Source organism: Leptonotus elevatus, chromosome 14 (genome assembly GCF_054856555.1).
Source record: "Leptonotus elevatus isolate MCC_2025b chromosome 14, RoL_Lele_1.0, whole genome shotgun sequence".
In the NCBI taxonomy this organism is placed as follows: domain Eukaryota; kingdom Metazoa; phylum Chordata; class Actinopteri; order Syngnathiformes; family Syngnathidae; genus Leptonotus; species Leptonotus elevatus.
The window spans coordinates 11,832,822-11,851,699 of record NC_141252.1 but is presented as its reverse complement, the minus strand read 5'-3'; the positions used below and the strand labels follow the sequence as shown (position 1 = coordinate 11,851,699).

Genomic DNA, 18,878 nt, shown 5'->3' with positions numbered 1-18,878 from the left:
TTCCACACGTCCTTCATTCATAATTTTCGTCTTTATTTCCTGTATATTGTATCAAATGTACATATATAATACAAACATGTAAATAACGGTGTCTAAAGCGCTCCAAAAAAATGCGTTTCAGTGCAATTAGTGCATCTGAATCCGGCTGCCCAGATGCGGCTCGCAGCCTACGCGCTGAGTGAGCGTGTCTTCTGTGTTGAGGGATGATGTCATGTTTTCGAAGGCAACCTGCAACATCCGGGTCCTCTCCGAGTGCCTCTGCTCACCAACAGCTAACGGTAGCTAGCAAGCTGTCAAGCTGTCAAGTGGAGAGGCTGGGGCAGACGTTTCAGCTTCCCAAATCCACACGAAAACTAAAACGCTAATATATCCTCGCGATCGCCTGCTGAAATAATGTAACGCATCAAGGTCGTACCCAAAGAGAAACCTCCGCTCTAGCGCCATTTCTATGCACTGGGTCTTGTGTGACGATTGCTCTTTGCTAGTCGGCTAACCAACCCGAAGCCCACTTCGTCGCTGGAAGTGAGCCTTCCCGTCCTGGTGTGAACTGCGACCGGTAGCTTCGAGCTTTGGTCACCGCCTCGGCGTCTGTTGCTGACAACCACTATTTTGGACATTCGGTAAGTCATTAAAATGTCGCTCGTTGAGCCGATAACTTGAACGTTTGGCTAGCCTCGTAGCAAGGGCCGAGGGCTCTCCTTGCCTCGCGCTATGGTAGCATAGTTTAGCTTAGCACAAGTTAGCTCTGAGGGACAAGGGTCAAGGCCCGCAAGTCAGCTTGTTTATTTGCTTCGCGCTACGAAGCTAACGTACATCGTCCATCAAATTATAATTGTTTCACACTCTCAACAGGTTCAAAGCTGCAGTGAGTACACCGTTGCGTGTACTGTTGGTTACGTGATATCTGCCCAAATCGCTGTTATCGTATAACTGGCCAGTCCTGTTAGTGAGCGTTAGCTCTGCATGCTAGTAACGAATGCTTAGATTGGTTTTTAATGGCCGTTCTATCGCGATACATTGGTCATTACGAAGGTCAGAAATATGTTCGGTTGTGTTTTATTTAAAATGTGCTTGGCAGAGTGGAGCTGTGGCACCACTTTCTAAGTTGAACCTGGCCAGGCAGCGGTGAAAGGGCGTTTCAATGTAGTCCACATTAACAGTGAGCCTAATATGTAGCCAAAACATGTACACAGGCCTTCTATTTTTACAGCAGTGCGGGCTGTCTGAGCGCCAAGTTGCTCGTCTATGGAAGCAAATACGTTTTCATGTTAAATTTGATTTGATTAAATTATACAATGTATATATATTTTTTTCATGCAATGTGTACAGTACAATTCATTATTTTTCAAATGTGGATCGAAATCGGATTTGTACCAAATGTGACTGCAGGTGCAGGTCATGCTCAGCCAGCGTACATCATCAAAAAACAAATATGACAGGGTTGACAGACTACTATTTGACTTAAACCCCACTCGAAATACAGTATATATCAAAGTAGAAATTTCTGGTAATATTGATAACTCAGCTACGCAGACGATTCATTTGGTGTGTCAATGACGTATGCTATGTTGAAATGAAATAATCGAGGAATTAATGTCTCATTTCCCTCAAGACACTACCTACTCTGATCTCGCTCCTATGCCAATCTATTCCTGTACTCAATGGCATTTCTAGTGGTAGGCACTAGCACAGAACTTCTCAATTTTTTTTTGCAGCCCCACACAGGAAGAAGAAAATATTTTGCGCCCAACTTTCCGCCGTGACTATAAATAGGATAATTTGTCTATAAAATTGCTGTAAATACATCTCTGCAGAAGAGCTAATACTACTTGCTTACTTGCTGACGGCCACTGCCACCTACTGTAGTGGATGCGCAATTACATTTTATTCTAGTACAGCAACAACAACAAAAAACGCTCATCATGTGTGCCCATCCTATTTAAGAACGACTGCGCTAGTGCGCTAGCATGCAAACTGAGGAGTGAGGACCTGAGAAGTTGTGAATAGAGAAATGAGATGAGTCCCTACACGTGGCTCATATTTATTCCCGTTAACACTGGGCTACACAACGTTGTTTTGTGTGCGTGTGTGAATGACTCCATAAAAAGATTGAATTTGACACAAAAAAAAAATTGTGTGTGAACTTAGATCACACACAAGCAGGCATGCAAGGAGAACGTGTTTGAGCTCAAGTGCACCTCAGTAGTAGTCAAGAAGTAAACTAGTATCTCAACTAGAGATTTGTACGCCACAGTACTCGAATTGTGACGCTCCTGTTTCAAAGTCCATATAGATGACATACTGCTGCCTGTATACACAGTGCTGCTAGATTGAAATATCAAAACCCATGCCATATGTCTGTCCACAGGTTTCAAGAGGGACACAATGGGGGCATTTCTGGACAAACCAAAGATGGAAAAATACAATTCCCATGGTGAGGGTAACAGCCTGCGCTTTGGGCTAAGCAGTATGCAGGGCTGGCGGGTAGAGATGGAAGACGCGCACACGGCAGTAATCGGCTTGCCTCACGGTCTCGACCCCTGGTCATTTTTTGCTGTTTATGACGGGCACGCCGGCTCTCAGGTGGCCAAGTACTGCTGCGAGCACCTGTTGGAGCACATCACCAGCAACTCAGACTTCCAGAGTGCTCTGCAGGACGACCCCTCAGTGGAAAGCGTGAAGAACGGCATCCGCACGGGTTTCCTGGAGATCGACGATCACATGCGAACCATCTCGGAGAAGAAGCACGGCGTGGACCGCAGTGGCTCCACCGCAGTGGGCGTGATGATATCTCCGAGCCACGTCTACTTTATTAACTGTGGCGACTCGCGGGGACTCCTGAGCCGCGGGGGCGCCGTGCACTTCTTCACGCAGGATCACAAACCCAGCAACCCTCTGGAGAAGGAGAGGATCCTGAACGCCGGTGGCTCAGTCATGATCCAGCGAGTGAACGGCTCCCTGGCCGTGTCTCGGGCCCTCGGCGATTTCGACTACAAGTGTGTGCACGGGAAAGGCCCGACAGAGCAGCTCGTCTCTCCCGAGCCTGAAGTTTATGCAATCGAGAGATGCGAAGGGGATGATGAATTTATTATTCTTGCTTGTGATGGCATCTGGGATGTCATGGCTAATGAAGAACTCTGTGACTTTGTCCGCTCAAGGCTAGAAGTCACGGATGATCTTGAAAGAGTCAGCAATGAAATTGTTGACACTTGCCTGTACAAGGTATGCAATGCTGACCAAAAACGCACCTGTGTGTTGTGCCATCGAGTCTAACCTCTCGGGCCTTTTGTGTTTCTTCCACAGGGTAGTCGGGACAATATGAGTGTTGTTTTAATCTGTTTTCCTGGCGCTCCGAAAGTTTCTCCGGAAGCAGTTAAACGAGAAGCCGAGTTGGATAAGTATCTGGAGTCAAGAGTAGAAGGTAGGCACTTAATTAGCAAATATGTTAACTTGGGATGGAATTAATTTGTGGTGCATTTGAAATGTCAACTCAAATTACACTTTGGATTGAGCGGAATGATCAGCTCTAACTGAGGCAGTGTCTCAATTATTCCCAGGAAAGGTGTCCTCTTGCTACTAAAATATCGATATATCGCTTTTCATAGCCCAATATCGATTCATAAAACCACGATTCGATTTAATACGGCTTTTTCCGGTGAGTTAATGTGCCCGAGGCAAGCACGTACTCGTTCAAAACCTCGTGTGAGCGTTGTTCGAAGGTGCCCTTCTGTTATTCAGATTACCCCAAAAGGAGCCCAGTGCTTACAAAGAAAGGAAACGGCTCAAGCACGAGCTGCTCCGAGCTGCTGATTGCTATATAACTTTAAAAAATGGGCTGCGTTTTAATGCAAGCGGATCGCATCGCCGGTCTCCTTTGAAAAATACACACATGCAAACACACACTGTTTAGACAGATGCATTATGGAAAAGCTTTTCTTTTTGCAGTAGTTTTAAATGGGTTACCTTAAAGAGATTACACCATGGTATTTTAACTATTTTAACAGTTAACTATAGGCATATAATGATGAAATCTTACCTTTGACACAATCGCGATGTAATTTCTTATGAAATATGAGTTATTTCTTTGGCTACTTTTCTTACCCGGAAGTCAAACGCTCGGTTCAGTAAAACCCCGCCTCCTTCCCCTGTGGCTGCCGCGCCCCTCTCACGACGTCTTCCGCAACGCCCACGAAACATACATAGGTTTTAAGGCGATTTTTAAAATGGTCTCTAAATTTCACGGGCTGCTAGATCTCTGCGTTTGCTCACGCAAGCCATCAATTCTTGAATAAACATTTGAAACAAAATGTGTCCTTGCCGCAAGAAATCGTGAACGAGGAGGCGAGCAGAGAGGTTAGAGGAAAGGAGGAGGAGAAAAAAAAGAAGCACCATAGCAGGTCGCGAACCCGCGCCCTGTTGTTTATGGGGCGAGCGCACTATCCACTACACCATCCATTCATTAGAATTCATTAGCGCAAATGTTTTACTTGGATTTGAAGATAGCCAATTGTCATTTCATAATACTTTGGCATTGCAAATGTAAAGAATAATTGATTGGTTTGAATTCATTTGGACAGAATGTTTATTGATAAAGGCTTCTTTTGTCATTATCCCATGGAGGGAGGTCTCAGAGAAAGTGAGCGTGCGTTTAGTCCGCAGAGGCGGTGCGGGGGTGGGGCCGCACGCAATGACGTCAAACCGTGCCAACAGCTCGTTTTCTCAGGTTGGGAGGGGCTGGTGCTTGGAGAGCAGAATAACCTAGAATTTCTCATACAGGGGGCGAATGGAGGAAAACACATCTTTAACTTTAAGGAATTAGCATTTTAACATGGCTTAAAGCTCCAAAAAGTTGATTTTTCACGTTGCAGTCCCTTTAACTAAAATTCTGCGCCACATTGGAGCCAAAAGTAGAATCCCGATCGTTTACTGTGCATCTTGCTGCTCTAAATAGTAAATAAATCATACTACACTATAACTTACACAAAGCTACGGACTACTTCTTCTACTTCCATTTGATGGTTGTCAAATACTTTTGGTTCATTAGCGCTCCCTTCTTTAGCATAGATTTCTATGGCTATGAAGAAGGCCACTGGCGGTAATGCATGACTACTTCTTCTTTCTTATTGCGGTTGGCAGGTGCTTTTGGTGCATTGCCGCCACATTATTAAACAGAGGGCATGCATGTGGCAGTAATTAAACTGTACATTAAATGAAAGAAAAAGCGAAAGACTGAACACAAATACCCCCCCAAAAAAGTAAGGTAAGAAATTGGACATAAAAACACTAAATGTGGATGCATAGTTATGCACTATGAATGTGTCTCTTATGTCAATTTGTTTTTATTTATTTATTAACCACTGGAACCTTAGCATAAAAACAGTCACAGGGATGTGAATGCCGTGATTTGCCAGAGCGTTTTTGCCACTTTATTTACATAGCGCTGTAGTTTATTTCAATTATTATTTATTGTTTTGATCAGGTTCAATAAAATATGCATGATTAATGTAACTGCATTGAATTTAATTATAAATTTAAATATTCATATTTTTACTAATGCTCCAAGTAAGAGAAAGCAGTTTCTAATATGTACTTCTGAAATGTGTCTTCCAAATAAAAGTAAAATTGGTACTGCATGAAATCCTTAACTGAATTGAAAATCAATGTGAATCGTGAATCGAATTGGGCCCTTCTGAATCGAATCCAATCGATTTTGGAAATCTGAATCGATACCCAGCCCTACTTCCTACTACCATTGTGCAGCTGTAAATAGGAAACATTTTGTATATTTTTTTCTTCAATTTCAAACAGTGGCCAGGTGTCTTAATAAAATATGTTTCTGAAATGCTTTTGTCAAATGAACCCACAAGAGCTGTCAAAATTAATTGACAAGTAATAAATTATCAAATTAATCCACAACAATTTTAATAATCGAGTAATCGTTTGGAGCCCATTTTTATTTGAAATTGTCCAAATCCTCTGATTTCAGCATATCAACAGTAATTGCTCAGGTGGGAAAAATGCATTTGTAATACACTTAAATGCAAAATTAAAATGAATCATGAATTAGTCGATTAATCAATTGAATAAGTGATAGATTAATTGATTCCAAAAACGAACCCACAGATCACACATTATAGTGTACTTGACACCCTCTTTTTCTAGCCTGGCTGAAATGAGCAAGTGGTTTTGTCTCATGCAAATGAGCCCCCACCAATGCTGGGTCAACACAGCGTATGAGTTCTACGAAGTATGAAGTACTGTTAGTGTACTACAATGTGCATGCGAGGCCCCATTAATACAGGAAAAACATCGATTGCATTTTCACTTGCGATGGTACAACTTCATCACGCCACTCTGGAATTATTGTTTATTTGTGCATCGTGTAGTAAGTCTGTCACTTTCTTAACACTCTGTCTAGCCAAGTTTGTCAATAAGTGACGCAAGAGAACACACAAACCGAAAACTGTCGTGTGAGACACGTACGCATTCCATTCACATTGTAACAAGGGAGTAACAATTTTCATTTAATGAATCAACAGACATGATTGTGTCATGCGCCACACTTACACAAGCATTTGTAAAAAATAAACTCCTCCTTCAAATGAACTCCTCCTGCTATGCTAAAACAGGGTTTTTCCTGGCTCAAAATGAGGCAGAGGTGATATCACCCTGACTGATGAGTGACTACCGATACCAGTCTTATTTTAAGGTGTCGGTACTCGCGGCGGTGACCGATACCATTATGGGCCGCCCTCCTGCAGCCATTTTTTACGATCAGGGACTAGAAATTAGAAATTATATAAAGTTATATGACTACAAAGTTGCCATTAACTTCCACTAGTACATATTAAATTGTAAATATAATTCAGCGTTGTTATAAAACACTATTATGTTTATTGTACATACTGTGTTTTTATGACTTTGGAAATGGCGGGAGCGCGCCACCTGAGCCACCTCTGCCTTGCAACCAGGAATTGGGCGTGTGCAACGGTGGCTCCATGATCTCTTTCTTCTTCGGCACATTAAAGTAAAAAAAAAAAAAAGAAGGCTGCTTTTTCTTCAATATTTGCTACATGTCTTTCCGGTGCACTGCTGTTGTTATAGCCCCTCCATAATGGTGCAACACTGCAACTGCAGTTAACTCATTCACTGCCATTGACGGCTATAGACGTAAAAAAAATCATTTGAACTATTTCTATTAGTTTAACATTTTTTTTTTCCATTTTTGTTAACAAGAGTAGGAAAACCTAGAATTTTTTTTGGGGTACATTTAGAACAGATATACAATTTGTGATTAATCGTGAGTTAACTAGTGAAGTCGTACGATTAATTACAATAAAAAATTGTAATTGCCTGACGCCCCAAGTTTTTAAAAATATTTTCTTTTCCTTTTTTTTAGGGGCGTCAGGCGATTACAATTTTAAATCGTAATTAATCGCATGACCTCACAAATGTTATATCTATCTGTTCTAATACAATAAAAAAAATCTAGGCTTTCATACTCTTGTTAACTAAAGTGGGAAAAAATGTTAAACGAATAGAAGTAGTTCAAATGAATTTTGGACGTCTATAGCCGTCAATGGCAGTGAATGATATGATATGAGTGGCTCAGGCTGGAGGTGGCCGCCTCTGAATTTTGTACACAGGAAAAACCCAGTAAAATAAATAAATGGTGTTTTACAATAACACATGGGAGGTTTTGTATATGCTGAGTACATTTGAACAAGTGGTTTAAATGTCACATTGCATATGTCAGTGTGATGTGTGTGCAGCAAATGCCAAGTTAGTGGTTTCATACGCTGCACGTATTGGGTTGATTACTATCCAGCAATATACATCACTGTCAGTCATAAAATACTTCTCACTTTGCAATCATTGTACAAATAATACTATAGTACAATTAAACTATAATACTACTCGCCGTAACCATTTATTTTTCTTTATTAGATTATTCATTCATTCTCCAAACTGCTTATCCTCACTGAAGTTCTTTTAATTGCACTTCATTTCTGCTCATTGTTTTAGAGTACTTTGTACCTGTATTACTAATATGAGTGTATATGTGTGAATACAATGGTGCCTTTAGATATGGGTTTAATTTCTTCTTGCGTCACCCATCTTTCTTGACTAATTTGCATGACAGGAGTGGACTTTTTTTTTCATTTTTTTTTCAGAAATATCTCAATCTTGCCCACACAAGTTAATTTTTCACAATCAGCAGGTCTAGCTGTTAATTAATCATTACCAATCCATTAGACTGTCTGAAACATCACCAGGTTGAGATGGTTTGTTTTGGAAACTAAATGCAATATGGGAAAAAAAAAGTGAAGGAATGCTACTTTCCACTTCATACGTATTTGACCTTCCTCTGTGTGCAGGAAGCTTACTTGTGATTTCATGTTTTCCATCAGACATCCTCAAAAAGCAAGGAGATGAAGGCATACCAGACTTGGTCCACGTTATGAGGACGTTAGCGTCAGAGAGCATCCCCAACCTCCCTCCCGGAGGAGAGCTTGCAAGCAAGTGCGTGACCTTTTGCGTTTGGAATACACATGAGTGTTTACTCACTATTTGTTTAGCATTCTTCAACAAAGTTCTATTTTCCTCTCTGCAGACGAAGTGTTATTGAAGCGGTGTACAACAAACTCAACCCCTACCGAAGTGATGACACAGTAAGTATCCCAGTTTGTCACCCCTAAACTCTTGTAACTCATTGAGGCTTTGGTTGAAGTACGCATGCGTTTTGACATTGTGACCGTAAACATTAACCAACTTTGTGCATGTTAGGTAACCCCCCCCCCAAGTGCCAAGTAATAGGTCTCAAATGTAATTGGAAAATGATTAACTGTGGGTCAATATTGTGGGTGATAACTGCCTCTTTACTAATGTACAAAAATAGAATATATTACTCGTGTCCATTTGCATTGATCAATATGCAAAAAGTGCAATCATCCTGAAAGCAATTTGAAGAGCAAATAGGTGGAATTCTGCACAACAAGTGGTACTTTGAAGGTCGAATTCTGGGATATAGTTGAGATTAATCTGGTGATTATGTTTGTCGATTAGTCGATGAAACTGATGTAAAAAAAAAAGTTTTAACTGCCATCCCTGTATTAAAAAATCGGACATTTCAAATTTGCAGCGCAGAAAATGAGCAAACTTAAATTAATTATGATTCCGATACTGGTTTGTTCTGTAACGTGAGAAAATAGTCAAAAATGTCGATCATTTCGACAGTAAATGCAAATGTTTTATTTTGATTCAACAACAAGATAACAATCAGTTTGCTTACATGGAGGACTACTGAAATCTGATCATATTTATTGTAAAAAAGCTTAAAGTCTAAAGATTTAATAAAGTTATCCAAATGATTAATCGCTTATCAAAATACAGTAAATTAAATAAATTTGCTAATCGATTAGTTGTTAATTTATTGATTAATTGTACCACTATTTTGAGATTAATCATATTTGGAATGGTCTTGTGTTGTCATTTCACAGCCTTAACAAGCTGTACTGATTTTAACATTTGTCATACAAACCTGCAGAATTTCAAATTAATGCATTAACAACAATACAACACACTTTCAAATCTTACTTTAACTCTTAACTTTAATGAAGAATGAGGAGAGCGAAAATTAAAGTTGTATCACTGATGCGATCAAGTTATTGATTTATTTTCAGATATAACAGCTTCCAATTATAAAATGAAATCAACCCCTAATGTAATGCAAAATGCGCCAAATGTATTTGCCAACCACCGAAAGAAATCAACACAGTTAGTTATAAGAATCTCTGCCAGTGTTCACATTTTCAATACAAGACCGGGGGTTACTCATGTGGTCATAGGGGGGCTACTGGCTTACGGTTCAACACTGGAGGTTCCAGTGCTATATGCATTGAAAATGAATTTGCATGATCTTGTGTAATGCAAACATTGCAAATGTGTTACTTTGGTCATATAGAATTTGAATATCGATGATTGATTGTATTTGATATCATCAACTGATTTTCAGTGAACTGAGTCTCAATAGCTGCAAACCTTGTAGCTCTTAACAACAAGAAAACACTAAATACCACATTTGGTAATGTCGAAGAAAAAGTATGTACGAGTCTCCCCACAATCGAGTACTGAATTCGGCTCAACAAAGTCTACTTTCTTCTCAGTTGTATTTTTTCCTTCCAAATCTTTGCCTTTGAAGCAAATGTCTTAAATTGACAATCTCCGTATCCACGAATGCTTTATGGTTACATACTGAACGTGCATTGTCCAATATCCATAGGGAAGAGTTTTTATCCAAATATATCAAGTGGACTTTATATTGGCTTATTTCTACATTTGTTTGCTGTAGAGGGCAGGTCAATCATTAAAAAGTGCACTTTTTTGAACTTTGGTTTTTCATCTAATTTGAGCAAACTGGTCCCTTTGAGGCTCTTACTCGGTTTGATATTTGAAACAAACGAGGAGTGCAAAGTGCACCGGTAACTTCAAGGTTTTAATTTCCACCGAGACTTTCAAGGCTTGAAATATAAAGCAGTGAGCTGGTTTCTAAAGCGGAGCAGATTGATTGCTTGGCCCTTCCTTGGCTTGAAAAAGACCTTGCAAAAATGCTCTCGTTTTTTTTGTGTGTCTCTCTTCTGCCGTTGGTTTCAATCTCACCACGCTCATAGTGTCATTGTGCTTTCAGAGAAAACTCTTTAAATCTACCCACATTACATTTTGCGCTAACAGATCGCCGTGATAAGCTAAGCTTTAGTGCAGCAAAAACTATAATGTTTCACTCCATACATGCATTGCCAAGTGGTTGACCAACAACTGAGGGATTCATAAAAACATGATAAATAGAATGTACTCCGTATATACACATTGGCCAGCCGTAACATTATGATCTACTTAGACAATATAAGATCCACTACGAGAGCTGTATGAAATACTCGGCCTTTACAAAAATGACAATGTTCAGTTTTTGTCTGTGCGTGTACAATACTGGACTCTCAAAATGCAGTGGAGCCTCGAAGCTTGAATGCAGTTCGTTCCAGGGGGACTGGTCAATAATACCTGATTTGATCGGCTTCCAAAAACTGTTGAATAATCTGTCGTTTTACAAGTTGAACTGCTATCCAGTCAAACAAGAACTGCAGATAATCAAGTCACCCTTAGCACTGACGACACCTGGCAGATGCTGCGGGTGATTAGGGCATGCGTCTGAGATATGATTGTCTTCGCTTTAAGCTGACTGCGCAATGTACATTCCGTTCGCCCGTTGTTATTGTCGCTTTAGGCACATTGTACTGAGCCTATGTGGCTGCAAGTTCCATTCATCATCATTCATAAAAAATAAAAAAAAGTGGTGGGACTTGACTACAAAAAAACAACTCATTAATTAGAGGCTTGGTAATGAATCCAAGTTCATTTCATTTCAGTTTAACCTGAATATTTGACCCAGTAAGCCATATTTTTCAACTTGAATAGCTTTTGCTCAGTGAATAGACATAAACACAATTATAAGTGAAATGTTAATTTTTCCATCAGGCTACTTCGTGCAGAAACAGATTAGTGCAATTTTTAACCAAGTGCAATCATAGGACTATGATTTACCGCTACTGTTCCCAAGGCTCCAACTCCTAAATTCAATTAATACATGTCTTTTAAAAGTGACACAACACTGCTGAAATAAATATATTCAGTATTTCACAAATCAGAGTAAATCGCTCACATTTGTGCAGATAATTAATTCTATATTTTCATGGGACATTGTTGAAGAAATGTCCGCTTTGATGCAATGAAAAGTGTTTAGTGGAAAGCTCATGTTACAATGTAAACGAATTGTTCCCTCAAAATACAGCCATTACCAGCTAAACCCTGGCAGCAAAAGTGAGCACACCCCTAAGTTGGTCCTTTTTCCTCCCAAGTGCCGTGCGACTCGTTAGTGTTACAAGGTCTCAGGTGTGAACAGGGAGCAGGTGCGCCAAATTTGGTATTTCACCTCTCAGACTCTCATACTGGTCACTGAAAGTTCAACATGGCAACGAACACAAGAAAGCTCGAAAACAGTTTGCTGACGACAAGCAGACTAAGGACATGGATTACTGGCACCAAGTCCTGCGGTCTGATGAGACCAAGATCAACTTATTTGGCTCAGATTGTGTCTGGTGGCAACCACATGAGGAGTACAAAGACAAGTGTGTCTGGTCTGTCATGGTCTGTGACAGACTCGAGCAGTGCATAAACCCCTCCCTCCGGAAACTGGTCACGCAGGATGATGACCCCCAAACACCTCCAAGATGACCACTGCCTTTCTCCAGAGGCTGACGATAAAGGTGATGGATAAGTCTCAAGACCTAAACCCTATTGAACATCTCTGGGGCATCCTCGAACAGAAGGTGGTGGACCGTAAGGTATATCGATTCGAATATCCGCCAGCTCGTGATGTCGTCATGGAACAGTAGAAGAGGATTCTCGTGACGACCGGTAAAGTTCCGTGCCCTCCATGTGTCCTCCGTGCAACTCCATGCCCAAGAGAGATAAGGCAGTGCGGGAAAATAATGGTGGCCACACAAAATAGTGACACTTGGGGCAGTTTCACTTAGAGGTGTAGTCACTTTTGTTGCCAGGGGTTGAGCTATTAATGACTGTATTTTGAGCTATTTGGGAGAATCAATTGAGTACTATTGAATAGTTCTCAGTCCTTGCATGTTTTTATAATTTGGCTTCAAATACAATTGATTCAGAGAGCTCTCTGAATTCAATTTACAAATTTACAGATGATTTTGAAGCCAGATGAAGAACTTTTACCAGCAAATGTTAGTCTCTCATTTGTGCTGTATCAATTCTACATAAAATCTCTTTGACACCAATATGTGCATTTTCACCAAAAGAGCATAAAAAATGCAAATGCAGTGGTACCTTGCTACTTCGCGGATTTTTATCCCCCCATTTTCAATAGTTAGTACCCCATAAAATTCTTTATTTATGCTGCTATTTTTTTGTTTTTTTTCTGTAATATTTGATTAAATATAAACAGCTCTTTCCTACATTCAACACAATCTATTATACTTCTAATCTAAATATAGAATATTATGGTAAATTAATGGGATTACACCACAGTTTTAAGCCCGTCCACAGTTAACTGAAATGCATATAATGATTAAATCTTACCTATGACACCATAAATTAAATAATAATTAAAAAAAAAAAAAGTGGGTGTTTGGCTGGTTATTTTTTTAACGCGGAAGTAAATCGCCCGGTTCAGTAAAACCCCGCCTCTCCCCGTGTGGTTGCCGCTGGTAAGCTGGCTGCACCCTGCTGCCGGATCTCTTCAATTCTTCAATAAGCATTTAAAACAAAACGGCTCCTTGCCGCAAGAAATCGTTGAGGAGGAGGGGAGGAGATAGAAGAAGAGAGAGGAAAGGAGGAGGGGAAAAAACGGATCGCAAACCGGGTATCTGCTGCTTACAGGGCGATCAAACTACGAGCTAACCACTATGCTATTCGTTCAGTTGGGCTCAGCAGCGCAAAGGTTCTACTTGTAGTTTCCACAAGTGTCAGCCAGAACCTTTTCTGGGATTTTAAGATGGCCAATTGTCATTGCACTTTGCAGGATAATTGATTGCTTTGAATTCATTTGGACAGAATGTTTACTGATAAAGGCTACTTTTGTCATTTTCCCATGGAGGTCTCAGAGAAAGTGGGCGTGCGTTTAGTCCGCAGAGGCGGGGCGAGGGTGGTTCCGCACCTAATGACGTCAAACGGTGACAACAGCTCGTTTTCTCAGGTTGGGAGGGGCTGGTGCTTGGAGAGCAGAATAACCTAGAGTTACTCATAGCGGGGCGAATGGAGGGAAACACCACTTGGGTGATGTTTTTGGTGAGGAATTAGCATTTTAACATGGCTTAAAGCTCCAAAAAGTTGATTTTTCACATTGCTGTCTGTTTCATGATAAGTAAAAAATAATAATAAAATAAATACTTCTTTTAATTCATATTAGCAAGTCAGTGTCACATCAATGGGGATCTATTTTTAGAACAGAAGAACAGATCAGTTATTCGTACACAATGCGTGGCTCATTGTTTTTTTTTCTAACGCGAGTATTAAACTAGTGGCCTTTGCATTAATTGGTACACACAAAGTAGCTCGTAGGTTTAGAAAGGTTGTTGACCTCTGACCCAGAGGCTGTTCAAATTTGGAGGTTCCACTGTGTCTGAATGTTTCTTCTATGGATGACATTATTAAATAAATAACAAAAAATAATTTGATCATCAAAAAGAAGCAAAATTTCTGGCACGCAAGACGCAGACTGGCTAACGGTTAGCTCGTCGACGCCCAACTTCACAGTCTTATTCCAAGCCCCGCCTTTTAAAGCCGCACACATTCATTGGCGCATATGTTATAGAGTGGAACATGATGATGGCGACCCCAGGTGGACAACTATAGTACTTGCACCTTACATGCTGTTTAATAATGCAAAATCAGTTTATCCAATTAGTGGACGTGATAATCAATTGAATTGTTGATAAATGTGCTGTATTTCCTTTCTCATCTCTCCCTTTTATTGTTGCTGTTGGAATAATGTGATTCGCGATGCATTTGGGCCCCGAGTCTGAAGGGTGTTGTCCTTCCTCTCCTCTCTTGTCAAGGACTCAGCGTCCACAGATGACATGTGGTAACACAGCGTGGCCCCACTAACACAGCCTAGCGTTTACAAACCACCACATCCTCTCAAGACCCACAGCAGCTCAGCCCAGCTCAGCAGTCTGTCTTGCCGTCACTCTGAGCTTTCGGTTTCTAAGAAGGGAATTTCATGGGAGGAGGAGGAAGAGGAAGAGGAAGAGGAGTTGCATGCACACAAACGTGGAGATAGTGCAGCGCCAGTCCACTCTGGAGTTCAGGATCCCCCCCCAAACCCCAACCCCCCCGTGTCTTGTCCCTTTTGTGTTCACCTCTCCCAATAATTCCCTCTAAAGTCAAACATAACAAGTGAGTCCACACGACTTTCTTACCTTCTTTTTGTTTTGTTTCCAATAATCAGCTTATGTAGTAGGTTTTTCTTCTGTTGTTGTTGTTGTTGCTGTAATTAATTTGATTCACATTTCCTTGTGTGCGTTTGTATATTTCTGTTTTTGTGAAGTGCAATTGTCCTGTACAAACAGCCTGTATTTAATGCAGCTTGATTTAAGTTTAAAAAAAAGAAACAAAATGAAAAAGAGAACCTTTTTATGCACTATTTGCCTTTTCCTGCTCTTCTGGAATTTGACCCCATTACGACATGGTGAATCTTTACTGCTCGTCCTCCACGCTTTGACTTTTCCTCGCTCCTCAGTTTGTCTATGCTCCTTTAAGAAACGGGTAAATTGTATAGTTGACAGCACAGTAAGCTCTCTATATCAAAACCATTGACACCCTAATTATGTCCACCCCATGTGCTTTTTCCACACACACAAAAAAAAAATGTTGTTTTATTTTTGTATGTGTTTTTCTGTACATGCTCCAATAATAATAACAGCAAAGTGTGACTTGAAAACAAAAGTCTGACGAGATCCTTGCAAGCGTGCGTGGGTGCTTGTGTGTGTGTACGTGCACGCGTAATCTTGTATTTGCCACGCGCTTCTCTCACACACGCACACACATACACACACCAGGCTGCTTTTTTTTCTTTTTTCTTTTTTCTTTTTTTAAGGGAATTACAAAGCTCTATTCTGCCCTTTCCATATCACATTCGTATTCTAAGTGTGCATGCTCTCGTCAATGGACATTTATACAGCCAAGTTGGATTGCAGTCCCAAGGACGCGCTTAGTCGGCCTATTTCTTTCTTCTTTTTTTTTTTTTTTTCATGCTCATGCAGTGGTTAGATTTTTCGAACCGCGTTTGTTCAGCTTTATGCCAGCCTTGTGTGTGTGTGTGTGGGTGTGTGTGTGTGTGAGCGCGCGCAAGCTGTTATCTTGCTATCGTTTGTGTGGCACAACCTCTGACATCACGACTTTTTGTTTTAATTGTGGGCAGTTCTTTGTGTGGACAATTTGGCTGGTCCACATGAGAGGGGTAAAAAAAAATAAAATCAATGCGTTATTTTAAAGATGATGTCATTTGGACTTATGTGAGCACTTGAGCACTGACTATTTTGACGGTGTGACCACATAGGATCAACTGTTGGCTCAAATACTTTTAAGGTTGTCTTTTTTCTTTTTGTGTGGGGAAAGGGGGGGGGGGCATTCATACCAAGAACAAATCCGCTGATTGTAAAGTGTCATCATGGTTCTGTACAGCACCATTTTTTTTTTTTTTTTGTTTCCTTGGGGTTGTGCTGTGCATCCAAGCCGACACAAGCCAGGCAGGCCACACAGTCCAGTTTGCTGCTAGCGCCAATGATTTGTGGGTGTGTGTGTGTGTGTGTGTGTGTGTGTGTGTGTGTGTGTGTGTGTGTGTGTGTGTGTGTGTGTGTGTGTGTGTGTGTGTGTGTGTGTGTGTGTGTGTGTGTGTGTGTGTGTGTGTGTGTGTGTGTGTTCAGCCCCCCTCCCCCTCCCTCCCCCCTCCTTCGTCATTGACGATATCTGTATCCACTCACGAGGCAGATTCATTTCTTCAAGAGGAAAGGTTTTTCTTTCACCCTTCATTTTCTGCTATTTTATGCTCTAAAATTACATTGTGGAAATTAATGTATGTATATATTTTTGACTTTTAACATTCAAGGAATAAATATGTTGTTTGAGTTAGATTTTCTTTTCTTTTCACCATGGACAAAATGGGATTCCGCTTTGTCTTGGGGCTCCTTTAGTTACTATTGAAATCCTTCCTTTCATCGGACAGTTCCAATATAATAGTAATAAGAGACTAAAAAATGTATTTCTTTCAAAATGACAATCCTAACTCTTATCCTGCTTGCCGTGGGTCACAAATTCTTGGACTCAATTCCTTCCTGAGCCACGTTCTAACCTGCTGTGGTGGCAAAATGGCCTAAAAAAATAAAAATAAAAAATGCCGGAAATCTCACCTTACTTTTTAACCACTGGTGGTGCTGTAGATTCTATGATGAAGCAGCTACGTAGCTTAGCGTCATGTGCATAGATGTAAACTTAACACACAGGGTACAAATTTCAAGGTGCCACAACAACAACAACAGATGAATGACAAGCTATTGTGGTTGTGAAACCGTGTGATGAACTGTGGCTGGAAGTGAACACTCGTAATTGTGTTGTAATTGGCCTTAAAGATAAAGATTATGACGATGATGATGATGATGAAGACAATTGTTGCATGTAAGCAACATGGTTTAAAGGTTGTGAATAATCCTGATAGTGGTGGCTCAGTAAAGTATAAATGTCCTATTACTGTGCGTGTGCGTGCGTGTGGACGAATAACACATTTCAAAAAATGGAGAAAAAGAATAAAACAGACTTACAATCATGAGTTTGGGTGTTTGAATACAGTATATTAATAATTACATTATAATAACAATCCATTTAATGGATAACTGCAAATTGATATTGAGAAAAGTTCACATGGCGATGTGTAGCGACTTTCAATTTTTTTTTTTTTAAACACATTCAAATAAAAATCCACTTGATATTGCTGTTCTGCTCTTACCACTGAAAAGCCTTCAGGTTTGCTGATTGTAATGAATGAATAACAAAGTGACTGTATTCAGTATCGCTCGTGTTGCAATTAGTTTTTGAAGAGACTTGGCCATGATACCATTAAAAAAAAAAAAAAAAGTTTAATTTCACTTATGTCAAGTTTCCATCACATGGCTTTCACTCCTAAAGCTACTTCAAAATAAAAATAAAAAATAAAAAAAATCCCTCAATACCAAATCCCTTTTCATTTACTAGGAAACTTAAAATACCTCATTCATGTTTTTGTGTTGTATTCTCTCTACTTGCACAAAGCATTTCATGTATGTCGTTTTTTTTCCTCTTTAAAGAAAACATTTAGATAACTAGTAATCCTGTTAAAAACAAGTGCAGCATGACATTTTTTTTAAAAACACTGTTTGCCGTTCATTTATTATATGAACGTATATTAGGGTCACACTGAAAAGAAAGTACTTTACATACGAATATTACAAAAGTAAACATGGAAAATGACAGGAGTTGTAATGTGACGGTAATAAAACTAATCTGGGAATCAAAAATGCGATTTTACAAACATAAACATTTATACATTCATTAAGTTACATATGTTAATATTACAACTTTTTCTCGTGATATTGACACTATTCACATAATGCTCCAACTTTTTTTGCACTTGTATTACGACTTAGTTTGCAACAATATAATTGTCGCAACATGGCTGCTCTTCGTAACTTGGCATCCTTTTTTCATAATGTTGCAATTCTCAATTTGTTTCTCACGCAATACGTATTCTTTTAGTTTTTTTTCTCTCAACTTTTAACATTGTGGCTTTTCTTTCCAGTAATATTGTCAATTAAATGTTACAACATGATTACAGTTTTGTTGCAATATAACTGAGTTTTTCTCTTGTCACTATTTTGGATATTTTACTCATCATTGCATTATTCTTGTAACATTACGTTTTTTCAACATGCAAATTACTAATCATACATTAGTTTGCATAACATGATGTTTTTTTTCTTTCTCTTAATAGTGTCATGAAAGTACATCGGAGCATAACTTTGGAAATTATTGAGATACATATCGATTGGTCTTTTTTCGAGACAGACCTCTAATATATATATATATATCTATGTGAATATGTTTCTATACAGTATGTTTGTATATGTGAATATATAAATATATATATACAGTATATATATATATGTACATATATGTGTATATGTACGTATTTGACTTTTTTTTCAGTGTGTCCCTAATCCTACCTTATAACTAAATGTTAAAGTAGGTGTAAATCAACAAACTAGTCG

At 39.6% G+C, this 18,878-nt stretch overlaps 1 protein-coding gene across 2 annotated transcripts; it reads left to right on the top strand.

The window, feature by feature from the left end:
* The first annotated feature begins 216 nt into the window (after nucleotides 1-216).
* ppm1aa (protein phosphatase, Mg2+/Mn2+ dependent, 1Aa) lies at nucleotides 217-17,552 on the top strand. 2 transcript variants are annotated; one of them, XM_086094588.1, is made up of 6 exons: nucleotides 217-620; nucleotides 2,369-3,222; nucleotides 3,304-3,421; nucleotides 8,412-8,523; nucleotides 8,615-8,672; nucleotides 14,637-17,552. In XM_086094588.1, the coding sequence occupies exons 2-6, from the start codon at nucleotides 2,386-2,388 to the stop codon at nucleotides 14,664-14,666; spliced, it is 1,155 nt and encodes a 384-aa protein (XP_085950714.1). In that variant the 5' UTR covers nucleotides 217-620; nucleotides 2,369-2,385; the 3' UTR covers nucleotides 14,667-17,552. The 2 variants fall into 2 exon arrangements, with proteins under 2 accessions (XP_085950714.1, XP_085950715.1); XM_086094589.1 differs by lacking the exon at nucleotides 217-620 and adding an exon at nucleotides 752-865.
* The last annotated feature ends 1,326 nt before the right edge of the window (nucleotides 17,553-18,878 follow it).